Source organism: Neomonachus schauinslandi, chromosome 6 (genome assembly GCF_002201575.2).
Source record: "Neomonachus schauinslandi chromosome 6, ASM220157v2, whole genome shotgun sequence".
Classification (NCBI taxonomy): Eukaryota; Metazoa; Chordata; class Mammalia; order Carnivora; family Phocidae; genus Neomonachus; species Neomonachus schauinslandi.
The window spans coordinates 574,192-600,602 of record NC_058408.1 but is presented as its reverse complement, the minus strand read 5'-3'; the positions used below and the strand labels follow the sequence as shown (position 1 = coordinate 600,602).

The 26,411-nt window shown below is 48.9% G+C and overlaps 2 protein-coding genes and 1 non-coding gene across 21 annotated transcripts in view; all 3 read right to left on the bottom strand.

Moving 5' to 3' along the window:
* Nucleotides 1-2,120: 2,120 nt before the first annotated feature.
* Nucleotides 2,121-5,674, bottom strand: HAX1 (HCLS1 associated protein X-1). Of its 4 annotated transcripts, none has more exons than XM_021682014.1 (7): nt 5,534-5,674; nt 4,806-5,065; nt 4,439-4,632; nt 2,979-3,030; nt 2,747-2,853; nt 2,528-2,618; nt 2,121-2,376 (listed from the first exon to the last, which is right to left on the bottom strand). In XM_021682014.1, the coding sequence occupies exons 1-7, from the start codon at nt 5,584-5,586 to the stop codon at nt 2,291-2,293; spliced, it is 843 nt and encodes a 280-aa protein (XP_021537689.1). In that variant the 5' UTR covers nt 5,587-5,674; the 3' UTR covers nt 2,121-2,290. The 4 variants fall into 4 exon arrangements, with proteins under 4 accessions (XP_021537689.1, XP_044772176.1, XP_044772177.1 ...); XM_044916241.1 differs by having other exon boundaries at nt 2,528-2,614; nt 2,743-2,853; nt 5,534-5,657; XM_044916242.1 differs by having other exon boundaries at nt 2,528-2,614; nt 2,743-2,853; nt 4,806-4,924; nt 5,534-5,657.
* A 1,055-nt stretch (nt 5,675-6,729) lies between these two features.
* Nucleotides 6,730-26,411, bottom strand: part of UBAP2L (ubiquitin associated protein 2 like) — a 42,457-nt gene continuing 22,775 nt past the window's right edge. For 4 of the 16 annotated variants that reach the window (XM_021682181.2, XM_021682178.2, XM_044915845.1 and 1 more), the window contains 16 exons: nt 24,168-24,366; nt 23,289-23,566; nt 22,954-23,126; nt 21,829-22,018; nt 21,055-21,109; nt 20,453-20,627; nt 20,050-20,122; nt 18,705-18,900; nt 18,535-18,623; nt 16,662-16,715; nt 15,748-15,829; nt 14,831-15,048; nt 14,242-14,347; nt 9,591-9,658; nt 8,648-8,845; nt 7,901-8,241 (listed from right to left, as the gene is read on the bottom strand). In XM_021682181.2, coding sequence (XP_021537856.2) covers nt 7,987-8,241; nt 8,648-8,845; nt 9,591-9,658; nt 14,242-14,347; nt 14,831-15,048; nt 15,748-15,829; nt 16,662-16,715; nt 18,535-18,623; nt 18,705-18,900; nt 20,050-20,122; nt 20,453-20,627; nt 21,055-21,109; nt 21,829-22,018; nt 22,954-23,126; nt 23,289-23,566; nt 24,168-24,366 — 2,409 coding nt within the window. In that variant the 3' untranslated portion in view covers nt 7,901-7,986. Of the gene's footprint in view, nt 7,351-7,900; nt 8,242-8,647; nt 8,846-9,590; nt 9,659-12,514; nt 12,914-14,241; nt 14,348-14,830; nt 15,049-15,747; nt 15,830-16,661; nt 16,716-18,534; nt 18,624-18,704; nt 18,901-20,049; nt 20,123-20,452; nt 20,628-21,054; nt 21,110-21,828; nt 22,019-22,953; nt 23,127-23,288; nt 23,567-24,167; nt 24,367-26,411 lie in introns of those variants that run through there. The other 12 variants (XM_021682186.2, XM_021682185.1, XM_021682187.1 and 9 more) reach the window with 6 other exon arrangements.
* Nucleotides 15,899-16,035, bottom strand: LOC123325226. The gene has a single exon (XR_006540325.1). It is a non-coding gene; the product is annotated as a small nucleolar RNA SNORA58 (small nucleolar RNA).

Sequence of the window (26,411 nt, the reverse complement as noted above, 5' to 3'; positions counted from 1 at the left end):
TTCGAAAAATCAATTATAAAGGCACCGGGGTGGCTCAGTTGGTTGAGCATCCAACTCTTGGCTTTGGCACAGGTCACGATCCCAGGGTTGTGGGATTGAGTCCTGCAATGGGCTCCACACTCAGCAGGGAGTCTGCTTGAGATTTTCTCTCTCCCTCTGCTCCTCTCCCCCACTGACATGTGTGCTCTCCCTCAAATAAATAAATAAATTTTAAAAATCAATTGTAGGGGCACGTGGCTCAGTCGTTAAGTGTCTGCCTTCGGCTCAGGTCATGATCCCGGGGTCCTGGGGTTGAGCCCCGCATCGGGCTCCCTGCTCGGCGGGAAGCCTGCCTCTCCCTCTCCCACTCCCCCTGCTTGTGTTCCCTCTCTCACTGTCTTTCTCTCTGTCAAATAAATAAAATAAAATCTAAGGAAAAAAAGTAAAAAAAAAAAAAAAATCAATTGTATTCTTACATACTAGAAGTTAGGGGGAAAAAAATGGGAGGACATGTTCTACTAAATACAACTAGGCAATTTTAAAATGTGAGTAGGCACAGAGGCAGACAGAGTAACAGAAAAGACAGAAAGACCCAGCACAGGGATCCATGTGTATTTATAAGTATGTGTGTATATATAAAATATATTCACAATATTTGTACATACATATGCGTATGTATTTTTCCAAATAGAAAAAAATGAAGCTGGTCCCCTGGTTCATACCAAATAGGAAGATAAAATCCTGGTGGATTTAAAAACCTGAATGTAGGGGCGCCTGGGTGGCTCAGTCGTTAAGCGTCTGCCTTTGGCTCAGGTCATGATCCCAGGGTCCTGGGATTGAGCCCCGCATTGGGCTCCTTGCTCAGTCGGGAGTCTCCCACTCCCCCTGCTTGTGTTCCCTCTCTTGCTGTGTCTCTCTGTCAAATAAATAAAATCTTTTAAGAAAAAAAAATTAAAAGGGGCGCCTGGGTGGCTCAGTTGGTTGAGCGACTGCCTTCGGCTCAGGTCATGATCCTGGAGTCCCGGGATCGAGTCCCGCATCGGGCTCCCTGCTCGGCGGGGAGTCTGCTTCTCCCTCTCCCACTCCCCGTTTGTGTTCCCTTTCTCGCTGTGTCTTTCTCTGTCAAATAAATAAATAAAATCTTAAAAAAAAATAAAAATAAATAAAAAAAAAACAACCCTAAATGTAAAAAGCAGAACTAATAAAACTAGAGAGGATAAATAAAGGACAGCATCCTTTTAACCTTGGGTTGGGGAGATTCCTAAAAGATATAAAGAGCACTAACCATAAAGAAAAATATAAACTTGGCTACAGTAAATCAACTTCTGTTCATGAAAAGATATAATAAAGAGAATGAAAATACAAAATTTCATTACTATATCTTTTCTTCTTTGTTCTTATGATAGGCTTCCTTAGAAAAATCCGTTGTCATTTGAGTCATTTCAAGGAAACAGAGGTAAATGAACATGCAAGATCTGCCACTCTCAGCCACAGCGCTAAAGTTTGTTGTTATTTTATCTATTTATTTATTTATTTATTTTAATTATTTTTTTTTATTTATTTATTCATGAGAGACAGAGACAGAGGCAGAGGGAGAAGCAGGCTCCCCGCGGAGCAGGGAGCCCGATGTGGGACTCGATCCCAGGACCCTGGGATCATGACCTGAGCCGAAGGCAGACGCTTAACCGACTGAGCCACCCAGGCGTCCCGTGTTGTTATTTTTTTTAGAAGATTTATTTATTTATTTGAGAGAGAGAGAGCATGCAAGCATGAGCGGGGGGGGGGTAGAGGGAGAAGCAGGCTCCTCGCTGAGCAGGGAGACCGACGTGGGGCTCGATCCCAGGACCCTGAGATCATGACCTGAGCCGAAGGCAGACGCTTAACGACTGAGCCACCCAGGCGCCCCTTCCTCTTTTTAGAATCCAATGTATCCTTGTGTAGAAATTTTCCTGGAATTGTCTCTAGTTATCCCCGCTGTAAGAATAATCATTTTCTACTGGTACCTGACCCTCTCGATCAAATCAGGTTTTGGAAGTGGAACACAAAATTAAGAAATAAGAACACTGTGGGCCGAAATAATCTGGGAAGCCCTGGATGGTACTAGAAAGTGGAACAGCCTAGACAAAACCAAGACCAAGGAATTAGCATAAATAAACGTTTTATTAGTCAGTTTGGGTGAGTCACATACTGACATACCCCCAACTCACTGTTTCACACACCCAAGGCCCTGAGGTGGCAGGAGCAGAAGGTAAGCCCACAGATGGTGAGCAAAGGGTGGACAGAATCTGAAGGCCTCTGAGGGTTAACAAGGCTACCGGGACCGGAACCAACGTCCTAGGAATAAATCCAGGATGGAATAGGCATCATCCAGGGCTGGAGGTGTTGGTGATTCTGGATCTAAGGAAAAAAGTGATACACATAGACACACTAAATCAAAGAGAATGAACAAAGGACAAGGAGAGGAATAATTTAAAGAGTAGAAAACTACGGGTTCCCCTTTCCCAAGGAAACAAGAGATGGATCCCTTTGATTCACAGACTTTACTTACCATCTCTGGGACTGCCATCTGCTTCTTGATGGGTTACTGTGGTCTCTGTCCGGCCCTCACTGTCCACCACAGTCCGGTGCTCCTCTACTGTCTACAAGGAGAAGCCCGAACCATATCTCTAACATCAATAAAGGTGAGTTCACTGGTTTCTTTACCTAGACTGCTCTCTCCATGGCATCCTCTGGCCACAGTTCCTTCTACCCCTCTCTTCCAACTCACCCCATCTGGCTTAGTGATCTTGGTCACAGAGACGCTCTTGAAATAAGATTTGGGCTGGGGCTGCAGAACTGGGCCGAGGCCCTCCTGGGAAACCTGGGAATCAAGATCTAGAAGGGCAGAGAGAGGAAACACGAAATCAAGAGTCCAAAGAAAAGCAGGGGCCAGGTGTGACAAGAAACTTCAGGGAGGGAGAACAGAGGGCACATTAAATGGCCACTCCCACCAGACTCACCATTGTCTTCTCTGGCTCTAGAACGGGGGGTCATAGGCCACACATCATCAAACTGTAGAAGAAGGCAAAGTAGGTGAGATGATACCTTTCAGTCTGTATCGAAAGTATTCCCAAGATCCAAAACTACCTTTCCCCGGGAGAGATAATTCCACTCAGAATAGCTTTCTGTACTCACCCTTCCCCCTTCTCACCTATTTTATCTATACTTCTATCAAAAGGCTCTCCTGAACTGACACTTTTCTTTTTTTTAAGATTTTATTTATTTGAGATAGAGAAAGAGAGTGAGTATGAGAAGGAGAAAGGGCAGAGGGAGACAGAGAAGCAGACTCCCCGCTGAGCAGAGAGCCCGCTGCATGGCTCAATCCCAGGACCCAGAGATCATGACCTGAGGCGAAAGCAGACGCATCACCGACTGAGCCACCCAGGTGTCCCTGAAATGACACTTTCTATCCCACCCAACAATCTGCCTTGTCCCAGAATCATAAAGACCGGTGATTTTTTTAAAAAGATTTTATTTGAGAGAGAGCGAGCATGCGCGAGTGTGCATGAGTGAGGGGGAGGGGCAGAGGGAGAGGGAGAAGCAGGCTCCCCGCTGAGCAGGGAGCCCGATGTGGGACTCGATCCCAGGACCCCGGGATCATGACCTGAGCTGAAGGCAGACGCTTAACCATCTGAGCCACCCAAGCGCCCCAGTGATTTTTTTTTTAAGATTTTATTTATTTATTTGACAGAGAGAGACACAGTGAGAGAGGGAACACAAGCAGGGGGAGTGGGAGAGGGAGAAGCAGGCTTCCCGCGGAGCAGGGAGCCCGACGCGGGGCTCGATCCCAAGACCCTGAGATCATGACCTGAGCCGAAGGCAGACGCTTAACGACTGAGCCACCCAGGCGCCCCTGCATTTCTGGGACTTTTTTATTTTCCAAAGAAATACTGTATCTCTTAAACAATAACTCCCCCTTTCCCCATCTTCCCAGCTCCTGGTAACCTCTTCTATTTTCTGTGTCTATGAATGTGCCTATTCTAGGTACCTCATGTAATGGAACCATACAGTATTTGTTTTTTGTTTTTTTAAAGATTTTATTTGACAGAGAGAGATACAGCGAGAGAGGAACACAAGCAGGGGGAGTGGGAGAGGGAGAAGCAGGCTTCCCGCGGAGCAGGGAGCCCGATGCGGGGCTCCATCCCAGGACCCTGGGATCATGACCCGGGCCGAAGGCAGACGCTTAACGACTGAGCCACCCAGGCACCCCTGATTTTTTTTTTTTTAAAGAAAAAGCAGAACTCCCATCCCTGGGCCCCACCCCCACCAAATCCTACAAGAAGCTTAATACAGAAAACAGATAACAGTAAGTGGAGAGCCTAGGATCCCAACCCCTGTCTGTTAGATTCTGACAAGCCTCCAGTCTGTGCTCTATTAGTTGTCGCCCACAGGCTCTCACTTTGGACCCAGAAGCACTCACCACACCAAAAGGTCTCTGGGAGCCCCAGTCTGGTGCTGGTTTGGGGGATTCACTTCTTGCATCACTCTCCAAGACACCCCCAAAGATCCGGGGCTGGTGACTGTCTGGATACTTAAGCATTGAGTCCCGAAGTGTCTGTCCCTCCCGTCGTCTCTCACCAGGTGTCTCTGACTCAGGACCAGGACCTGGAAGTTCTGCAGAAAGAGGCCAGATGGATGCTGGGGGTGGGGAGGACTTGGGCTCTTTACAACCTTATTGATAGCAGCAGTCTTCTCACACTTCCCACCCCCCAACTACCCTCTTCAGGCTCCTAATTTCACCCACCAACCCAGCAGAAACCACAGGTTGTCCAGGGACAGCCACACACCAGGAGGGCGGGAAGGCAAGGTCCAGGTCCCCATCTCGCTGAAGATGCTACTGAAATCCCGAATTAGGTCATCGAAGCCGAAGTTATCATGGAAACGCATCCCTCCTCCTGGGCTGAAGCTGAAGCCAAAGCCAAATTCCTCGGGGGGCTGGGGGCCCTCAAACCTCGAGCTCCCACGGCCCCACGCGGCTTCTTCTTCCTCGTCCTCATCGTCCTCATCTTCATCTCGAGTCATCCCTCCAAAAAAGGGCTCTCTGTGGCTGGGGGTGAAGGCAGATTTGACCACAACGTCAGCACCACCTTAAACCATACAATCCGCTCCCAGGTTTAGAGCGGGCCAAGGGCAGGCGGGGTCTGGAAAACCGAGGTGCGGCTGAGAGGCGGGCCGTGGGGTCCGTGCTGTGTTTTCGCCTTTATCAAACGGTCCTCACCGCGCGGCTCCCCGCGTCCCCCGCCCGCCCTGTCCCCGCGCCCACAGCCCCACTGTCTTCCCCGCCCGGGCCCCCGTTGCATCACCCCAGACTGGAGAAAGGCTTAAACTGCTGTTAGTCCTCCTCTCCGCGGCCGCCCAGGTTACTGCCGCGGGGTGAGCGCTCAGGGTGCTGACTTCCGTCCTCTCCGCAGCAGGTGAAGGAGCGACGAAGAGGATGGCTTCCCAAGAACTGGGTGTCAGGGGTCAAGCTCCCCTCAGAAGGCCCCACCCTCGTCCGATCCCGACCCACTCTAACCTCCGAGGTCCAGAAAAGCCGAAAAAGCCCCGAAAGAGATCAAACAGGCTCATCCCCGTTTTGGGACTCGAACCCGCGGACCCCACCGAAGCCCATTCGCGCCCGGCGGCGGCCTGCGCTGCGCAGCCGGAAACGGAGCGAAGCGTCGGGCCACCTGCCGGAAGGCAGGCCTGCGACCCGGCACGCTGTCGTAAAAGGACCGTCAGCACGACGCGGGCGGGGCGCATCGCCCCGTCCCGAGCCGCGGGCCAGGCGCGAGGGCGGTGGGCGGGCGCCCGCGACTTGCCGCCGCCCGGATCGCCCGCCTCCTCAGCCGACCCCTTCCCCCCGCCAGCCGGTGCCGCAGGGGCTTCGAGGTCGTGAGGCCGCGTGGGACCGGCCGCCGCCGCCAGGGGGCAGCCTCCGCGCAGCCGCGCCCGCCCACGAGCTCGGCGTTTGAATTCCCGGGTCGGGGATGCGGGGGCTCCGCGCCCTCCGGCTCGGGCGTGTCGTACCCGCAGCGGAGTCCTGACCGCTGTCTGGGCAGGCTCTGCGGCTTGCAGGGCGGAGGCTCGGTGAGAGCCAGGGAAGCCCGGGGAAGTCTTGCGGGGGGAGGAGGCGTTTGGAGCTGTAAGTAATACCCTTTGCTTGTCCCTGACTGCCAAGCCTCTCGGTCCCTGTACCCCCATCCGCCCCCGGCCTTGGTCTCCAGACCCCTCCTTTTCAAGGGGGTGGCAGTAGCCACGCACACGAAGCACCCAGAAGCAAGAACTGCTGTGGTCGACCCCCAGCCGACCGCAGGTTACCCTCCCTCCTTTCCAGTTCATTTGCCTGGACCCGTCTACATTACACGTCGACTCTCCAAAGCCATGTCTTCCAGCTCCTGCTTAATCTTCTCCCTTTCCACCCGCTGTCTGCTGTCCACTCCCTTCACAGCCCGAAATCTGCTGCAGGTGGAGCAGTTTCTGGAGGAAATGAAAATTTGCAGCGGTCCTTTGTAGGCTGTGAAAGCCCTGGGGGAGGAGGAAAGGGAATTCCCATAGGGCAAGATACCGGCGGCACATTAAGGGCAAAGAGCTCCTTTTATTCCACTGCCTTCTATTCCATCGCCTTCAGAGCCCCCCAGGGGCCCAGCGGTACAGAATAATCATTCACCAAGCTGTTGACGAGACTGTCCTAGACGGATCAAGAATGGGCAGACGCTGAAGGTAGAGGTTTTCTTTTTATATATACAAGACACATTAATCCATTAAATTTGAGGACACAGTACAAAAAAAAAAAAACACTTCAACTAATTCATCTGACAATGCTGTTCATATTCATGACGCCATTTTTTGTTGTTGTTTTGTTTCCTAATAATAAAGGAGGAGACAGGGCTGTTGGGCTGATATATATTTGGGGGTCCCCCCCACCCACCTCACGCATACACCACCAGGGTGAACAGGAGGAGGAGAAGGAAGGCAGGGCCCACAGCAAAGTTTCATAATCTTGAATGCAAGGGAGGAGGAGGAGAGGAAAGGAGGAAAAAAAAAAGAAAATACAAATCCTATAATACATACAACAGAGTGGGGATGGTATGGGAACGGGACAGACATGAAGCTGAGGCATGGGGTGGGCCGCTGGGGGTGGGGGGGGCAGCGGACCCCCCCCCATTCCTTTCTCTCTTTGATGCTGTTTCCGTAGTTGCCAGGCTGAGAAGCCCTCTCAGAAGATGGGACCGGGAGAAGAAGAGGGTCAGGGCCTCAGTTGGCCCCCCAGCTGTAGCTGTTGTAGGCAGACTTGTTGGTCTGGGGCTTCTGCGGGATGGAGCTGGTCTGGCTACGTTGCCCGCTGCCCGTCTGCAGGGAATGGGACGACGATGAGGAGGAAAAAGGTGTCTAGTTAGTGGGACAAATCTGTAACATCTTCAGGTGGAGATCTGGAAGCTGTCTTGCTCTCCCATTCCCCTTGTTTAGAAACTACTCTGAAGTTTACTTCCCAACCACAGAAGATTTGGTTTCTACAGCTGCTAGAGCACCTGGGACAGGTAAAAAAGCCTCTTCAACCTTTAAACAGGGTAGCAATGTAAAGATGGCAGGATACCTTTGGAAGATAAGACTGTGAATGAGTTCTACCCACTTTCAATTCCACCTTCTCCCTCCACCCCCACCTACACTGCTGAGAAAAGGCTACTCTCTCTGGAGAGAATTATGGCCTCTTGGAGAGGAGTGATCACATGGTGATTTCATTTTCATTGATCCCATGAATACCTCAATTTGGGAAGCTGTCTTTGAGAGCAAGGAAGCCCTTGTCCCAACTCCCCAGCCACCTATGATGGAGGAGAGGTCACTTGTCCACCCCACAGCTCCCCACCCCTACCACACAGCACAGCTGAGAGCCCACTGCAGGCAAGGTAGGAGAGACAGTCTGAGGCCCCAGGCTCCAGATGCTGCCCCAAGAATGCTTTCCATTCCGGTAACCAAGTGTTTCCAGAGTCAGGGAAGGGCAGAAAGAAAAAAGAGGGCGCTGGGGAGGGGAGGACAAGAGAGGGACGGGAGGCCAGAGAGCTCAGCAAGGTGTCTGTGTTCGTGTGTCCTGATCTGTGATTGTGCAGCCTTTTCAAGTTCCCTGAGGCTGTGGAGGTGAAATGGGGGCTGGAAAGGAGTGGGTTCAAGCACATCATCATTCAGTTTCATTACCTGCTCCTCCTGCTGGCGCTGGCAACAGAGAATCATCTGCAAATATGGTAGCTGAGGCAGAACCAGGATATATGGAAAATAAAGGGACAAACTTTGACAATAGAACTCCACCATTAGAAGGGAAAGCTACAATGTCAGGGAAGGGGGGAGGCTGGGAGAGGTCAGAGGGTAGGTGTGACCCAGGTCTGATGGGATGAGGGCAGCTGTGCTACCGGAGGTAGAGGAGAAAGGTACCAAAGGAACAGAGCAAAGGAGGTTTGAGCCTGGCCCCTTCTCTGACCTCTCCTCTTGCCGCCGGCTTGTGTCGTGTGCACTGTGTCTGTATGTGCTGTGTGCCCATGGCTGGCGCTGGGAGGGCTGGGTGAAGGTGGTGAGGAAGGGTAAGAAAAGGGAAGGGGGGGCAGTTTTAAGGGACAGGAAGGAAGAGGAAGGGAAAGGAGAGGGGGAGGGCTATTACCTGGCCATCCTGCTGCAGGTGATGGTGGAGGATCTGGGAGTGCGGCTGCTGATGGGGGGTCAGAATGTGCATAAAGGGGGCAGGTGGGTAGGCAGCAGCTGTGGCCGGATTGATGGGCCCCCCACTTCCTAGGGCTGAAGGCAAGTTGAAGGAGGCAGCAGGAGTACCGGAATGAAAACCTTGTTTCTCAAAGGACTGCTATCCAGTGGGATGGAGGAGAGACAGTAAAAGGGGTCAGCAAACCAATCCCTGGAGTTTCTGGGCCCAAGCCCCGTACCCACCGAGAGCAGTACTCGTCAGAGGAGGAGCACTGCACCTGGAGCCAGGTGCTCGGGTCTGTCTCCGCTCTGCTCTTGAAGAGCTGTGTGATCCTGAGAGAAGGACTCCCTCTCTGACTCCCGTTTTCTCACACATAACACAGGGGTGCTACTGACTTCCAGCTGTCAGGACCGCAGGAGAGGGTGGCTGTGAGCGCGCTCGGGACTCTACTGTCACACCCACCCTGCAGCTGGGCCCGTCGGTGGCAAGGTCTCGGCCATGAAGTGCTCCACCGTAACTCCTGTTAACACTTCATGTATCAAACTTAACAACACCCACTCCTTGTTTTCACAAAGAACAAATGAACCAGTTTCCCTTCATTCCACACTTGTTCCCTTGGAAAGTTGCAAAAGGCTGGCAGTGGGTAAAGAAAGGACGGTAGTACAGTGAGTCCCACACATGTCACAGCGATCTGCCACGCCTCATCTTCCCTGTCACACTTCTCTTGCTTTTTCTCAGAGGGCTGGATTTAGACTTCTTTGAGAAACTGCAATCTAGAGGCCATTCATCTAGGGTGGGTTTCCTGACACTTCTCAGGGTCGTGCTTGCTCACTGAACTGGACACTGCCACGCCACCTCCTCTCTGTCCGTCTCTTTCCACTTCTCTCCAGAGCTAGGCACCTACCTGGGTTTTGGAGTACACAGAACCCGAGATATCTGGCACGCCCGTGTTACTGGAGGTGACTGATACACCTGGGGGAGGAGGAAACAGACAGGAGGATTAGCTCAGCTAGCTGCTGGCCCCTCTCCCGGCGAGGAGATGGTGTGTGCAGCCTTCCTAGCTATCGCACTGCAAGGGAATGCTGGTCTGCTTTTCCATCTCAGGTCAGGCCTGAGAGATGAGAGCTCATGACCCAAATCTCTTGCCCTTTCCAGGTATGTACTGAGTATGTGTGTGAGAATGCGAGGTGAGTTGCTTTCTGTGGGGCAAGGGGAAATAGCGACACCCCACTAGCATACAGTTTTCAAAATACTTTTGTACCAAAGCCCAAAAGAAATGTATTAAACTTTTAATGTCCATTTTAAATCAACCCATCCAGACTCCACTCAGTCCTGCTCCCGAAGACAGGTAGTCTGGGCTCTTTCTGTTCATGAAGAGATACTTTTGGGCTCAGGATCCATGCTTTCACAGCGTAAGGTAAGAGCTCAAGGAGCAGTCCAGTCCAACCCCAAGAGCACGGTCCATTCTCGCAGTCTCAGCTCCCCCTGGCTTCTCCAGTCCTGGCTCTTCTAGGCTAGGTACTTACGACTTAAAGAGCTGACACAAAGGTGCATTTCCAGCTAAGTAATTTAAGCCTAAGCATGGGGAAGGGACAGGGATTAGGAAGGCAGTGGGGTAGGCTATCTCCTACGGTCTATGTGGAATACAAAATCTGACGTCATCATTTACAACTTGAGCTTCTCTGTGAGACACAGGCTCTGATCCATGCTCCCAATAACTTGCGTGCTTCCCGGCGAAGAACTCCCTACAACCACCACCACTTCAAGGAAACCAGTACCACTCCTCGTCTTATTTCTACTCTCGACACTGAAATACACACACTGTACCCTCGGGTATGGAGCCATGGGTCAGGGAGACAGGAAAAAGCCATCAGATAAAATAATCTAGCATCTTACTAGAGAAATTTTATGCCAAGATTTGAGGGAAAATAACTCAAATTTAAAGCACACTTTTAAAGATACATTCAATCTCATCACATGAGATAAAATGAAACTTCAGAAAAACTGTATGCTTGGATCCTTCTCTCCTGCTATTAGGGGCACTTTGATGGAAGAGTTTTTTTGGAAGCACTGTGCTAAAGTGACCAAATCACAAATGCCTCCCAAACCCAAGAGCAAGTCCCCCTTCAAACTCCAGAACCCCAATCCTCCCAATGCCTAGGACAAAGGCAGCCCTCAGAAGTTAAGCCCTCCTTGGAGAGCTACTGCAGGATCTCCCCAAAAGTGGCACCTTAACCTGGAAAGCCCTCCCCCAGCACAAGTCCAGATGGTTCCACGGAGGAGCCAAGAAAAAGAACAGAACTACAGAATCAGAGCATGAGAAAACATTGTCCCATCTCCAAAGCAGCAACTCTACACCTCATAGGCACTGAGGGAAAAGAAAGGGATGATACAGGGACAAACGGGGGTAGTCTGACCCCCTCCCTCTTCAAACCCCGCGTGCCCTTATGCACATCACGGGTAATGGACATAACCTTAAGAACGGTTGATTAATGGAAAAGGCTAAGCCACCAAGGAGGTTTGTGTGGAAGGGCTGAGAGTGAGGTGGGACAAAGGATACAAACGTTTTTGAGGGAAATCAGAGACCATGACTGATTTTTACTGAAAAGGTTCAAACACCTTGCAGACACCCAGGGTTACCCCATGCTGGATGAGAGAAACAGCTAACTGGTTTCTCAAGCTGGGTGGTAGGGAGGAATTTAGTTTTAGATTGCCAGCCCCCTCCCCCAACCTGGTCTCATTCTTTCCAGAGGCTGGACTAGCTAAAATCTAGCTTCTAGTCCTGAGGCTTTAGTCTGGGTATTGGTTGAAGGGCTGGAGGTGCAGGACAAGAGAACACTGTAGCAGCCCTAACAGCCTGAGTGTGAGCACTAGACATAACGGGTGTTGGCTTCCCCACTTACCCTTCACCAGTTACGAGAAAGCTCCTCAGACTAGAGTTCTCTTGCTTTCCTTCCAACAGTCAACGCCCCGTCTATCCCCCACTCCCAAGCAGTGACAACCACACTGATCTGATGTGGAGAGAGCATGGAGGACAAACAAGAACCAACATCTTCCAGCATGGCAGCCCCTGGGGAAGCTGGTCACACTCACAGGAAAAAATTACTCGAGGGCTGGGAACAAGTACAAAGGAAGTGGAATATCTGGGTTTCCGATTAACCAAGGATGGTGTTCTCACCATACAAGTTAACTCTGTAAACCAAGGGGTGATGGTGTACTAGCCCCTGGATTGAGTGGGGATAAGAATTTCCATAGTCAGGGAGAAGTGTAAGCAAACTTCTCCCACACATCCTTAGCTACACCCACAAGTGCAAAACAACGAATAATCCACAACCCCTGAGAAGCGTATGGAGGGCCGAAGAGTAAGAACACTGTTGCAGGCTAGCACAGTTTCCACAGCTGGAGTCACGAAAGACTTTAACAGATCTCAACCGGCCACCTGGCCTGGGGCCTTGGAAGCCACTTCCCTAAACCAGCTCCGAACGCCACCTCGTCTGCCTTTCACATGACAGGACCAAGCTGTTTCAGGCCTTTCCCTCCGCTTACGTCAGAGGCAAGGGGAAGACCTACGTGGAAAAGAGCTGTAATAAGCATGGAGAATCAGGGATTTTCTACAAAATCACTTTCTTTACCAATCAATCAAAGGGCTGGAAACTGAGGCTGCTTCCCCTCTCCCACCTTAACACAATCACCATGACGAGAGGGTAACAGTTCTTAGTTCTTTGGCTATGCTGGGGTTTGACTGAAAAGGCCCCCCTCCACCCGTCATCCACGGCACAACATTGGCTCCTAGTGTCCAGACAGACATGCACGGAAAGAACGCCAGAGTTAGCTAAAGAAATACCACAGTTTATTGAAGACTACAAATATTTTGTTACAAGTTGAAACTACATGCCTTCCAGAAATCAAAAGCAACAGCAGGTGTGTGCATTGACGCTTCGGAGGTGCTGCACCGCTGGAACTCGAAATGGGTAAGACAGGGTCAGACACATGGGGGAGAGGGAAATGGGGGAAGGGCAAGTTCAAAGCCCAGAAGGCATCCACCAACTCATTTCCCCAAGCCACGCAGGCATGGCCTCAGCTCAGCAGGCTCTCCTCAGTGGTCTGGTTTCTGAAACAAGACTTCAGTGCAAATTTATACACACACACAAAACACAGCCCCCAGCCTTGGGCCAAATTAGCTCTCTGCCGTCCAGAAATGCTTGTAAGGGGGTGGATATTTTCTTCCTAAAAGGAATCAAATACATAAAAATAAATGAATTTAGAGGTTGATGAGGAATGGGATGACAAGACCCCTCTGTGGGATTGGGAACTGGGGGTGCTCAAAAGACTGTTATAGCAGGTTTCTGAAATCTTAAGGGGAATAAGAAACTAGAATTTCCAGAATAAGGTATGCCATTCTTTTATATTATCACCTACCTCTTAAAATTCTTTAATCTGGTCCAGCTAAAACTTAAATCTAATCAGAATGGGGCCACTCCAAGTCAGAAAGCTTACAATCCTCCCCTCCAAGGATTAGGGTGCACCTTGCTTGGTAAGAGGGGCAGCCACAAGGAGTGGGGTGTCTCAGGATTTCTCCAGGTTAAATCCAGACTCACTCCAAGTTGCTCCAACACAGTTCAAAGCTCTGCCTGTTAGTTCGTTCTCAGACCTATTGCCTTCTGTGCTCAGCTCAGCTTCCCAGTTATTGAAAACCTTGGGCAACCGACCCACCTGGAGTCCACACAGGGGTGAAGAACACAGATGCAGCTCCATCCAAATCACCATGAGAGCGTAAGTGAGCTTAGAATTCTGAAAAACCCTCAACCCCAACTCTTTGCAGCTGCAACAACCTCCTCCCCGTATTTGTCTACGTAGAAGTCACTGAAAAAAGTAGATGGAACTCCTCCAAAAACGGAGTGCAGATGTTGTCAGGTATGGGAGCCAGGGCTAGACTAGGTGATCTTTTAGGTCAGTGCCCATTCAGAGGATTCCTACATTTCCCTCCTGCCATCAGATATGCAAACAGACTTTGCCAAGAGACCTGCCATACGAAGGAGGGATCCTAAGGTCTCCCTCTCCCTCTCTTGAGTACTCATACCCCATGCCTTTCTCTCCACATCCTAGGTTTCCCAGCTGGGGAACAAAAGGGAGCTGCATGAGGAAGGAAGTGTAAGGCAAGCCCGCCCCACTCTGCTATTCAGGAAGCACCTCGCTGCCCACGCTACCAGTGCCAGACATGCTGGTACTGGCCTCCACTGACGTCTCGGTAACACCTTGGGGCCCCTTGCCCTGCTTCCCACCCAAAGCTTAGGCCAGCCAACGTTCTCTAAGAGCCAACACGTGCCCCAGGTATTCCCATCTCGAGTGCTGGACTCCCATTCTTATATCAAGCACCCCTCTGCTGGTGCTGCTCGGATAAACACCCACATCAGTCACACATGAAAAATCCTACATGGAGCTGCTAGAGCACACCTCACCAACCCCGTTTTCTCAAGCACCATGTCTTCCTCCCTGAAACTCATTCAGTCACATCCTGTAGAAACCACGGACAGCCAGGGTCAAGGTGAGCTTACCAGTGTTGTATCCGTGAGACCCATATCCACTTGGCTGTTGGAAAGGGGTGGCCGATGCATTCACACTGACATTCACACCATGCTGCTTGGAAGAGGTAGGAGCCACCTGAAGACAAAAGGGCTAGAAGTGAGGTGACATGGTGGCAGAGAACCATTCCCCCCTACCTGTCCTACTCTAGGGATTGGGCATTCAGATGGCTACCATCCTGAGACAGGCAGACCAGTCTGCTTAGTGAAATGGGCTCTCTACAGAGCTTTATAAAATCTACCGGTGAAGTCAAGAAATGGTAGTTCAAAGGAAGGGAAAGTGGTAGGTAGCAGCTGGTAATGAAGGACAGTCTAGGGCACAAAGCTGTATGGGATCACATCCCCTATCCCCTCTTTAGATAATTCTAAGAACAGGTAACCTTTATCCCAATACCACCAATTCCAGCCCCCCTCCCTCTGCCAGGCCAGAAACAGGCCAGAGGTGGAACTGTCTCTCCCCATCCATTATTAAAAAGTCATCTAGCCTTGAAGGCAGCTAGGATAGTGTCTGGGGGCTGGGATTCTTCACCACCACAAGGAAAGACCAAGCCCAGGTACTCACAGGGAACACAGCAGGCCCGTACTGGAAGGTGCTGGGGAGGCCCGGGACCCCTGTGTAGTACGGCAGGCTGGTGTAACTATAGCCAGGAGGCAGCGCCGGGTTCAGGAAGGTCTGCTGCGTGGTGTGGTGAGTCTGAGTCTGATTCTGTTGGGGCTGGGCCAAGGTTGTGGCCGGGGCCGGGGAGGAGGCATCCCCACGGCCAAACTTTGTGAGGTCACCTACAGCAGGAGAGGCTAAATGTATCTGCTGCTTCTTTCACCCCCAACTCCAGAAGGCCCTGATCCAAGACTGTTAAAGTTCGATTCTTTGAATTACGTTTCTTTGTGGCAACATTTAGCACTGTTGAGCACAGTGCTAAGTCAAGCCAAACATCGGATGCCTGTACGATTCTGTGGGAGACAGACCCCCAGAACAAAGCTCCTGCGTGATTTCTCTGCCCACTCCTATCCTTCTGGCCTTCCCCTGCTTCCCCTCCACGAGGAACACTCCATGCTGAACTCAAAACACATTAACAGCTCAGGAAAAAAGCTAGGTCAAAGAGGACGAGAGATCAGGCATAAAAAGAAGGATCATGGCCTAGCAAGGCACTAAGACTGCCACTGTGAGCAGGGAACAGGAGTGGAGAGGAGCAGAGGAAGGCCAGTTCAAGCACTGTACTTCCTGGCAAAGACTGGAGAATGACAGAAAACTAAGGCAAGATGTCACCTGGAACCACAGGGAGACAGCAAAGTGGGATGAGAAGGAAATCATCTTCTGCAGCATTCCAGATCTACCCACCCTGATTCATCACATCCATTCTATACCTTCTGCCAAAGATCTTAATTAAAGTAAGAACTGGGTCCCTTCTTGCTATTAATCAGGTTTCTTCCACCAATCCCAACACACTCTCCCTTCATTCGGCCCCATCCCAGCCATACCAGAGTAAGGGTTGCTGGCCAGGCTACCATCCCTCCCAGTCAGCGGAGTGGTGGGCGTGGGAAATGGGATGCTGTAGTAATCCTAGAAGAGAGAAATCAAAGAGCAGACACTCAATGACACTCACTCCCCAGCAGGAGTAACAGCAAAGCACAATGTTGGGAGTGCTGCAATTTATCCAGCCACTGATTCAGCTGGCTAGGGCTGGCACGAACTCCAAGTTACTCTCGCATACACTGTCCCCCTTGCCTGGGCACAAGCACAGTCAGACAAGGTCTACGGGTATGCCCACCAGGAAACACATCAAGTCCATCAGAACCAATGATATTCTCAAATCTTTAGATATATCCCTAACAGTTTACTGCTACTGAAAAATAGATTGCCTTGGGGCGCCTGGGTGGCTCAGTTGGTTAAGCGACTGCCTTCGGCTCAGGTCATGATCCCGGGGTCCTGGGATCGAGCCCTGCATCAGGCTCCCCACTTGGCTGGAAGCCTGCTTCTCCCTCTCCCACTCCCCCTACTTGTGTTCCCCCTCACGCTGTCTCTCTCTCTCTGTCAATTAAATAAATAAATAAAATCTTAAAAAGAAAAAATAAAAATAGATTGCCTTTCTGTAATTCAAAGCACCTGACACATACGGAAAAAGCATCCAGAGAGCTCCAGAATACTCTGAGCTATAGATTAGGTTAAAATTTGTTTACTTCAAAGAACTCAACAAGTGATTAAAAAGTTACCTTCAGTTAAAACCACTTCCCAAGTCCCTGTGTTCTAAGAGATCTTGAGAATCAGTCTGTGTGTGGAGGTACAGACTGGGGAAGAGCTAAGCCTGTGACTTATCAACTGAACACCTGAAATAATCCCTCAACAGTAAGGTGAAGATCGCTGTCTTTTCCAACGCTCTACACCACATACTCACCAAGGGAAATCTTGTCTGAAGCATCTGTAAGTCATCATAACCATATACTTGTGGCTGGAAGATACAAACACGTAACAACATTAATAGGAACTGGTTACCATCAGAGCAAACCAAGGTGCTAAGAAACACGATAAATCATTCCTAGGAAGAACAGGACATAGATTACTTGTATCAGGTTCCTTTAAGAGGAAAGAAGTGAAGAACAAAGAGGTTAAGTGATTCCTGAAAGGTCTTAAAGCTTTCCTTGAACTACATACCACCCTGATTCAACTAGGCTGCATCCCTCCGCTCTGGCAACAGCGGGACAAACAGGAGCCACGTACGAACAGCCTGCTTTACTCTCTATTCTATCAGTCTTTGTCATACCTTCAAAAACATGGCTTAAGATTTATCTCCTTCAGCAAGGATTCACATCTTACTCTTGTTTTCTCTAACGTATGGGTACTAAGGTGGTACGGTTATTAAAAAATGGGTAGGGGTGCTGGGTGGCACAGTCAGTTAAACATCCATCTGACTCAGTTTTGGGTGGGGCCATGATCTCAGGGTCGCGAGATTGAGCCCCATGTTGGGGTCTGCACTCAGCACTGAATCTGCTTAAGATTCTCTCTCTCTCTGCCCCTCCCACTCATGCGCTCTCTCTCAAATAAATAAGTAAAATCTAAAAAAAAAAAAAAAAAGTAAAAAACATTACTGGATGTTTCCTCTGTATGATATTCACCTAGACGCTCTTTCTGAGGAGCAAAAACACATGTCTTTTTTAAAATTTTAAAATAAATACCCATATTCTTTTTTTTTTTTAAATTTTTTTTTTTTTTTTTTTTTTATTTGAGACAGAGAGAATGAGAGAGAGAGAGCACACGAGAGGGGGGAGGGTCAGAGGGAGAAGCAGACTCCCTGCTGAGCAGGGAGCCCGATGCAGGGCTCGATCCAGGGACTCCAGGATCATGACCTGAGCCGAAGGCAGTCGCTTAACCGACTGAGCCACCCAGGTGCCCCTATTTTTTTTTTTAAGATTTTATTTATTTGAGAGAGAAAGAATGAGAGAGAGAGCACACGAGAGGGGGGAGGGTCAGAGGGAGAAGCAGACTCCCCGCCGAGCAGGGAGCCCGATGCGGGACTCGATCCCGGGACTCCATCCCGGGACTCCAGGATCATGACCTGAGCCGAAGGCAGTCGCTTAACCGACTGAGCCACCCAGGTGCCCCTATTTTTTTTTTTAAGATTTTATTTATTTGAGAGAGAAAGAATGAGAGAGAGAGCACACGAGAGGGGGGAGGGTCAGAGGGAGAAGCAGACTCCCTGCTGAGCAGGGAGCCCGATGCGGGACTCGATCCCGGGACTCCAGGATCATGACCTGAGCCGAAGGCAGTCGCTTAACCAACTGAGCCACCCAGGCGCCCCAATACCCTTCATCTTAATAGACACCGAATCAAGGAATTTGATAGAAGAAACACCAGGACAAAAAGCTACCAATGTCCATCACCTAACTCTCAGATAGTCCCCAGATCGGGTCAGGGAACTCTGCTCTGACTGGTCAGAGCCAGCAAAGACCCTCCAAGACAGGGAATCAATTCAACCAGAGAAAATAATTCTCTGAGAAACCGAAAGGGATTCCAGGTGGACACTCTGGCCTTTAGCTTCAGAGGCCCAGAATCTGTGTTTCATGCAGAGAAAATACACAATAGAAGAAATGGCCTTTGTTTAGTCCTCCCCCTCTAGAAATGATTAGTTCTTCCCCAAAACCTGTTTGCTTACATATGACAGCCACTCATTTATTTGGTATTTTAATTATAGTCTTCCACCTGAACCCAGAGCTGTAAAGAGTAGCCACCTCATCTTCATCATTTGGAGAAGGCACTTCGGTTTCACTTACCGGGTAGGCGTGTAACAGCCCTGGAGCCATAATGTACGGATTAGGCAACAATGGCGGGACCCCAGGAGGGAGGTTGGGAGGAGCTTTTCCTAAAAAGAGAAATCACTTTTACCCTGTCACACAATTACTTCTCAATCCTCTGTCCCAGAAGAATGCCAGCCACCTTCTACCTGAAGTTGTAGCAACTGAGCTCCGAGTCGAGGCTGTGACGGTGGAGTTACTGCTGAGGCTGAGGCCCAAGCTGCTGCCGCTGTTGAGACTGGAGGAGACACTGACCACCGGGGGAGGCGCAGAAACCGTGCTGGACGCGGTAGAGAAAGTGCTGGAGGAAGAATGGAGGTTCGCCTCACTGTCCACGCTTGTGTGCTTAAAAAAGGGGGAGCAGCGAAAGACAGGAGGAGACAGTGATTAGCAAAACAGGTCAGGAGAGAGGCACACTCCCTTCTGCTGGTGAGAGCACATCAGCCGCCCAATTAAAAAGGCTGCGACAGGGCGCCTGGGTGGCTCAGTTGGTTAGGCAACTGCCTTCGGCTCGGGTCATGATCCTGGAGTCCCGGGATCGAGTCCCGCATCGGGCTCCCTGCTCAGCGGGGAGTCTGCTTCTCCCTCTAACCCTACCCCCTCTTGAGCTCTCTCTCTCACTCTCTCTCTCTCTCAAATAGATAAATAAAAAAAAATCTTAAAAAAAAAAAAAGTTTAAAAAAAAAAAGGCTGCGACAGAGTTCTGGGTGCCCTCTGCCAAAGGAGCCAGAAGAAATTACTAATTATCCTCCAGCTACATATTTCCCAAGAGTCATCAGTCAGGGGTGGTTAACAACAGACCCCCTGCAAATCATCCCCCGTCAGAGAGGCACAGAGCAAGCGGGGACGAACACCCCAGAAACCAATGCTGGCTGGCCAACGAACGGTTTAAGTCAAGGAAATACATCCTAGTCTTCTCTCCCACATTCTCCTTCACTAGTTCAGCAAGTTCTGATGAATTTGAACCTCAAATGGTGTATCTGAGGAAAAAGAGACTTCTACGGAAGCCTTAGCACTCATTATCTTTCCCTGGTTTCTGGCAAACCAGACACCTTTGCCCAGAATGGGTCTTCCTCACCATCTCAGCCTAATTCCACAAATGGTTGTTCTAAATCACAAGAGTGAAATCAATGATTTGATCAAAAGTTTTCATCTAGCCTCCACTTTCATAGGATGCCCAGACTCACACTGATGATTTTCAGCACCTATGTTCAGCATATCCCAGACCAAGGAATAAGAACAGCCACCCCAGTGAGAAAGGGACGTTCTTACAGCATTTATCAGAACATACAAAGCCCTACCTACTTCAGTGTGAGAAGAAAAAAAAGTCACACAAAGACGCAGGAGTCACATCCTGGGTTTGGGGAACTAGCCCACAGCTCTGTAGTATTTCTGGATTCTCCTGCCTTGGCCACCTCATGAAGAGATTTCCAAGAATCCCTTCTTGAGAAGTGTAAGAAAACCACACTTCCTCTCTTGCAGCATCACACTTACCAAAAGAGTGGATGTCGAAGTGCGCCCAGAAGATGTGGATGACGAAAGGGTATTTTGCTGCGTGGATAACGTGCTGCAAAGAAGAGGATGCCGTCGGCCACAGAGCTATGATTATGTGACCTGGAGCTTCCATCAAGAACACGGGTGAGGAGATGAGGCGGAATACGGGACCAAGGAGACCTGAGATCATGGGGAGCACAGTGGCCAGCCGAGGGCAGGGAGCAGACACAGCGAGAGTGGCTGCTGAGAAGGGAGAACAGGCCTCCTCTGCTTCTACTTCCCGTAGCTTTCAGGTCATCCACCTCACTAATGTGGCCCCTGCCAGGCAGCAGGGACAGGACGGAGACAGAGAGCTCTGTTACTGCTCCTCCCAACCCCAACGTTCAGCCACGACCCAAATCACCTGCTGTGTTGTGTGGTGGTAGCGTTTGGACTCTCCTCACTGTGACTCAAACCACCCAAGGAGGATGAGTGTTGACTGGCTGTTGTCAGTAAGGAAGCTGCAGACACCGTTTCGCTGAGAGGGGGGATGCCAGAAGTGGAAGGTGAGTCAGATTTCACAGCAGCGCCTGTAGCACCTGGAAGTAAAGAATAAATAATTGACCTCGTCAAGGGAAAGGAAGTGTCTATGAGAGGTACAGAAATGACCCCTAGTCATGGGAGTCCCAGGCTGTCCCCAAGCCGAGAGTGCTGAGTTATTTAATAATGGACCATGTGTGTTTAGGTAGCCCCTCTCTCCCTCCCTTCCTCTCTTTTTTAAATTCCAAGCATTTCAGAGCACTGATCTCATTTATCCAACAAAAGGAACCAAGGGTATTATCCTGTTCTAAAACACAGGAACTGAAAACTTAGGTTTGTTTGATATTAAATAGCAAGGCAGAACCAAATGAAGACTATAACCAGAAGAGCCATGACTCTTCTCACTATAATCTAAGGAAAGCAAAAAGTACTGAGAGGGGAGAAAAAACACTACAACATAGAGGAAAAGGCCTGGAGAACACTCACCTTCAACAGATTGTGTGGTCTGTAACTGCGTGGCCTGCACAGAGCTGAAGCCATTCTGGTACAAGAAAACAGAGGAGTAAGAAACACAAAATTAAGTGAACAGGTCAAGTTAGCACTGACTCAGCTTAATTTCCATCAACAAATCTTTCAGAGAATTCTGCAAGCTAACCAAAGGATTAATGTAATGCAGACTACCCAAACAAAATGACAAGAACTTAAAATGGAAATGAAAACAAGGTATACCAATCCTGTGTGACCAACAGCAGCAGAAGGCAACCCCCAAACTGCTCGAGAGACCCCAAACCCAGAACAGACACAGGAAAGGCCTTAGTCTAGGGCCCCAGGGGAGGACGGGGAAGTCCGGCAGTTCAGCCAAACCAGCCACTGTGTTGGTTGCATCTGACCGTCACTCCACAGCACTTCTGGGACATGCTCTCCCCTCACCGGGCCGAGACACAGCAAGGTGTCTGCTGATACACACCCAGAAGTCTAGCACTCAGATCTTCCCAGAAAAGTAAACAATTATTTGACACTGATTCTACTACAAAGAACGAATCTTTACTGCAAAGAGAAAGGTTTTCTGGCTCTGAAACTCCAGGCTTGCTGAAAAGAACTTTCTAATTTCACCAACCACAGAAATGTGCTTTTCCCAGCTTCTCAATCAGCACTTCTGAGGTATCCCAGCACCATTTGTCATGAAGTGAAACACTAACACTGAAGAGACTCTGCCCAATATTGTCCTAACCAGCACCCAGAGACTCGTAAAGCCATTACCTTTGCCTGAGTCAGGTCCTTTTGGGGTGATGAGGAGATGGAGCTGGGGTACCGTCGAGTCTGTGTGGACCTCTGTTCATACAGAGGACCCTGAGCATTATTTTGGGAGGTATAGGTTGTCGACTGAATTGGACCGCTCTGATAACCGGACTCCTGACTCTGGTTAGATGAAATTGTGGATGAAGATTCACTGTGGGGAATGCAGAAGGAAAATCTCAGAGAAACAAAGCAGAACAGATCCACTAATACTAAGGAAATGGTGGAGATCTTCTACTACAGTAATTCGATTACAATCAAAAAGAAAACTTCCAGCAACAAATAAAAAACAATTTTCTCCTGACAATAGGTATTTCACATCCTATAAAGTCAGAGGTCTAAACTAAAACAGCTACCCTACATTCTGCTGTTTTAAGAAAAAGAGGCAAAAGCAGAAAGGATAGACCACTCCTGATCCCTCTGATACATCCTAACATGAACCCTAAGCACAAGGAAAGTCAACTTTTGCTCATATTCATTAGGAATTCTGAGCTCCTGGCTCTCTCAGAAACCCTATTAGATATAAGGTTACTGGTAAAACTCTCCCGAGAAGAACTTTTAAAATATTCACATGCATTAATGGCAATTATGATTCAACAGATTAGGCTAGGGCCTAACACCTATATTTTTAAATTCGAAGGACTGAGGAAAATAGCCTAGTCCCAGAAATTCCTCCAGGATTTTCTATTGCTTATGCTGGCCCTCCCAGATAGTTATCAGAGGAGGTAGGAAAGGTTCCGTTTAACTTGTGTGATATATCAGTGCTACATCTTTTCTAGGAGGCCAGAGTCATACCCTTCGTAGGCATAAGGCCCACACCAAAGGACCAAATGTGTCAGAGGCCTTGTTAGCCAGATGCCAAAGTCCTCTCACTCTAAAAGTACCCAAGAGGCATATTTCCACCTGTTTAGAATTATAGATAATCCTAGTTCAACAGTATTTTGAAATGCTTAACAAAATGCTACAATCGGGTACTTTTCCTTCACTCAGTCAGAGGCTCAGCCTCTTCGGAGTTATAGGAATCAGCAAGAGACTCGGGAAAAGTAGTAAAAGCCCAATAAAAAGTCTTATGATTGAGGTTTCCTCTACCTGGCCGTGCTGGTATAGAGGCTACTTGGAGCCTGGCTTGAAGAGGCGCTCGTGGTGGGGGTGGACTCATAATCGGAAAGGACGGGCTCTGACCCAAACTGCAATGCCCCAAACTGCAGGTTTAGCCCTGAGATATCTGCTGAGCCAGGCATCTCCACAGCCAGAGCAGGAATCTGTAAAGAGAAGACAATGGTTTTATTACAACCTTACCATAAGACTAACAACAACAACAAAACCCTCTGCTTCAAATTTGCAGACTATCCCCCTACAATCTCAATTCCCAAATCCCATACCCCTTTTGCCCTAAGACGACACCCATCTCAAAGTTCAGGTACCTTTGAAGTCAAGGAGGCCTTTTTCTTCTGTTGTTTCAATTTTTGCTGAGCCGGCTGAGGGCTAGAGGACTGGTTGTCTGAAGACCCGGGAGACATCTGTGGGGCCGAGGTGGATTTGCTTGGCAAAGGAGAAGAGGGGGGCGGAGGTGCGGCTGTGGAGGTAACCACTGCGGGTGGCTTCTCCTGAAGGAACACCTCCATCATGGTTGACGATGGGGTGAATGCCTGGCGTTTAGTAAAGGGGCTGTGTACTGTTGAATCATTTGGGTTCTTCAAATCTGCATGAAGAAACCCAATATGTATGAGACCAAAGATGCTGATAAACCTCAATAAAATGCCATTTTCCTACTCTAGAGCCACAAAACGAGGCCCTCCAGATTCAGTACCTCATATAAACAGGCTCTCTCTTAGGGCTTACTATCATTTCTAAAAGTGATAATCACTGGATCATACCTGTTCTAAATACAGCCTAATCAAGTCAGCACTATTACCCTGCCTGTGTAAGACAGGAATCTAGGAACTATCCATATTTAAAGTGTAGGATCCTAAAATGGCCAAGTCCATGAAACTTCTCAAAGGCAACGTGTTGTTTTCAAACACTAAAAACCAATCTAGGGAGAATCCAAAAACCTCCAGGTCAACTGAAGACTGCAACTATAAATGTGTCTAATTCTGATAAAGAGATACTGAGCCTCAACTTTTCACTATTCCCTAGCTTTCTGAACTCAGCCTGACTAGGGGAAAATTGGTATGGGATACTAGCCAGCTGGCTGCCTTTCTCCTGACTTCAAGACATATTCTCCACCCTCGACTCCTGCCAGCTTCTGGCATTAATGCTCCAATGCTTAAAGAATTCAAGTCACTTTCCATCCTTCTCACCGTACTGCACCAGCGATGGGGACTGTGAGGCGGAGCCCATGTCCCAAGAAGAGGTGGTGGTGGTTCCAGACTGAGAATGCTGTGCCGCCAACTGGGCCAGGGCCTGAGCAGTCTTGAACTGCTCCAAGAACTGCGAGCCCGTGGTGCTGCCACCTTTGGCTTCGCCGACATCACCAAATCCTTTCCCTAACATGCTCACCTGTAGATCAACACAGAGATGAAAGAAATCTACAGCAAGCAAATGTGTTTGCTACTCAGAAAGACACTTCTCTACAGTGAGAGCCAGTAGAGATCAGACAAGTAAAGAAAGTCAGCAGACTGAGTACCCAGTCTAGTCCTTTAGAGCACAATCTCTGGAGTCAGACTGCCTGGGTTCAAATCCTGGCTACATAATCACGGAAAACTTATTTGTAGGGGCGCCTGGGTGGCTCAGTTGGTTAAGCGACTACCTTCGGCTCAGGTCATGATCCTGGAGTCCCGGGATCGAGCCCCGCATCGGGCTCCCTGCTCAGCCGGAAGCCTGCTTCTCCCTCTCCCACACCCCCTACTTGTGTTCCCCCTCACGCTCTCTGTCAATTAAATAAATAAATAAAATCTTAAAAAAAAAAAAAGAAAGAAAACTTATTTGTAATTTCTCTGGACCTCATTTTCCTCACCTGAGAATAGAAATGAAAATAGTACCGCATAAAATTGTAGCAGGATTAAACAAACAATGTACATAAAAAAGAATTTAATATGTGCATGGCACATAATAAGCACTCAAAACAATGAGAACCATTAAAATTTATACCATCATTTCCTCCTCAGGGATAAAGATCTAATGACTAGAGGGAATTTTTTCCCTTTTAAGTTTTAAATCAACCAGTACGTGATTATTAAATTAATATGAAGGTTAATATAAAATTTCACTTTAGCCATTAATGTCCTTGCCCTCTCCACTAAGTAGCCAAAAAGTAACAAGAACTAACTGGAGCTTCACCTCAATGCTGCTCTTAAGTAGCACAGGAGCCAAAGAAGAGAAGCTAAGGGCCTATCAAAACTTCTGCACTGGACAATCAAGTAACGAGTCAATATGATTTGTTTTATCTGGATGTACCCAAGTTCTATACAGTAACCATGAATAACAAAGCAAAATTTACTCTTAATGCTTTTGGGAGATTTGCCCCATTCCCTACTGCCAGGAAAGAAGACCAGCCTTGTCCAGAAGATGAACTATGTGGCCTTGACTACTTCAAAACACCTTCAAGGAGATTTAAAATCTAGTTGTCCTTAGGTTCCTACCCAACCTACCGTCCTCATCAACACTGAGCAGTGTTTTTTTTTTTTTTTAAAGATTTATTTATTTGAGGGGCGCCTGGGTGGCTCAGTCGTTAAGCATCTGCCTTAGGCTCAGGTCATGATCCCAGAGTCCTGGGATCAAGCCCCGCATCGGGCTCCCTGCTCCACGGGAAGCCTGCTTCTCCCTCTCCCACTCCCCCTGCTTGTGTTCCCTCTCTCGCTGTCTCTCTGTCAAATAAATAAAATCTTAAAAAAAAAAAAAAAAAGATTTATTTATTTGAGAGAGAAAGAGCGCACGAGCTGGGGGGGGGGGGCGCGTGGTGCAGAGGGAGAGAATCCTAAGCAGACTCCCTATTGAGCACAGAACCCAATGCAGGGCTCAATCTCTCGACCCCGAGATCACCTCAGCCAAAACCAAGAGGGACACTTAACTGAGCCACCCAGGCACCCCTAAGCAGTGCTTTCTTATAGAAAACCAATCTGTCCAACCCAAGGTAAGACATTTTTCCCACGTCAATCTATATCACAAGATTATACAAACAAAAACAAAACACCAGAAGTCGAGTTAAAAGTATGAGATTGTGGCAAAGAGATGATCTAACATAGCAATGATTATCAGATAGTCTGCAAGTGCAAAGCTTTACATTAAACGCACAGCATGTTAGATAATGTCCACATATTATACATGATAATGGGGACTTCCTACATTATTTACATCTATTAAATTTTTTTTTAAAGATTTTATTTATTTATTTGGGAGAGAGAGAATGAGAGACAGAGAGCACGAGAGGGAAGAGGGTCAGAGGGAGCAGACCCCCCGCTGAGCAGGGAGCCCGATGTGGGACTCGATCCCGGGACTCCAGGATCATGACCTGAGCTGAAGGCAGTCGCTTAACCAACTGAGCCACCCAGGCGCCCTACATCTATTAAATTTTAAGGGAAATTAATCCTCTAACATTTACTCTT

Excerpts from the sequence above, each read along its gene's own strand:
- HAX1 (XM_021682014.1), bottom strand. The coding sequence starts at position 5,586 with ATGAGCCTGTTTGATCTCTTTCGGGGCTTTTTCGGCTTTTCTGGACCT. Across the intron at positions 5,066-5,533 it reads GGCTTTTCTGGACCTCGGAG|CCACAGAGAGCCCTTTTTTG; the intron begins GTTAGAGTGGGT and ends CTTCACCCCCAG. Across the intron at positions 4,633-4,805 it reads CTTGCCTTCCCGCCCTCCTG|AACTTCCAGGTCCTGGTCCT; the intron begins GTGTGTGGCTGT and ends CTCTTTCTGCAG.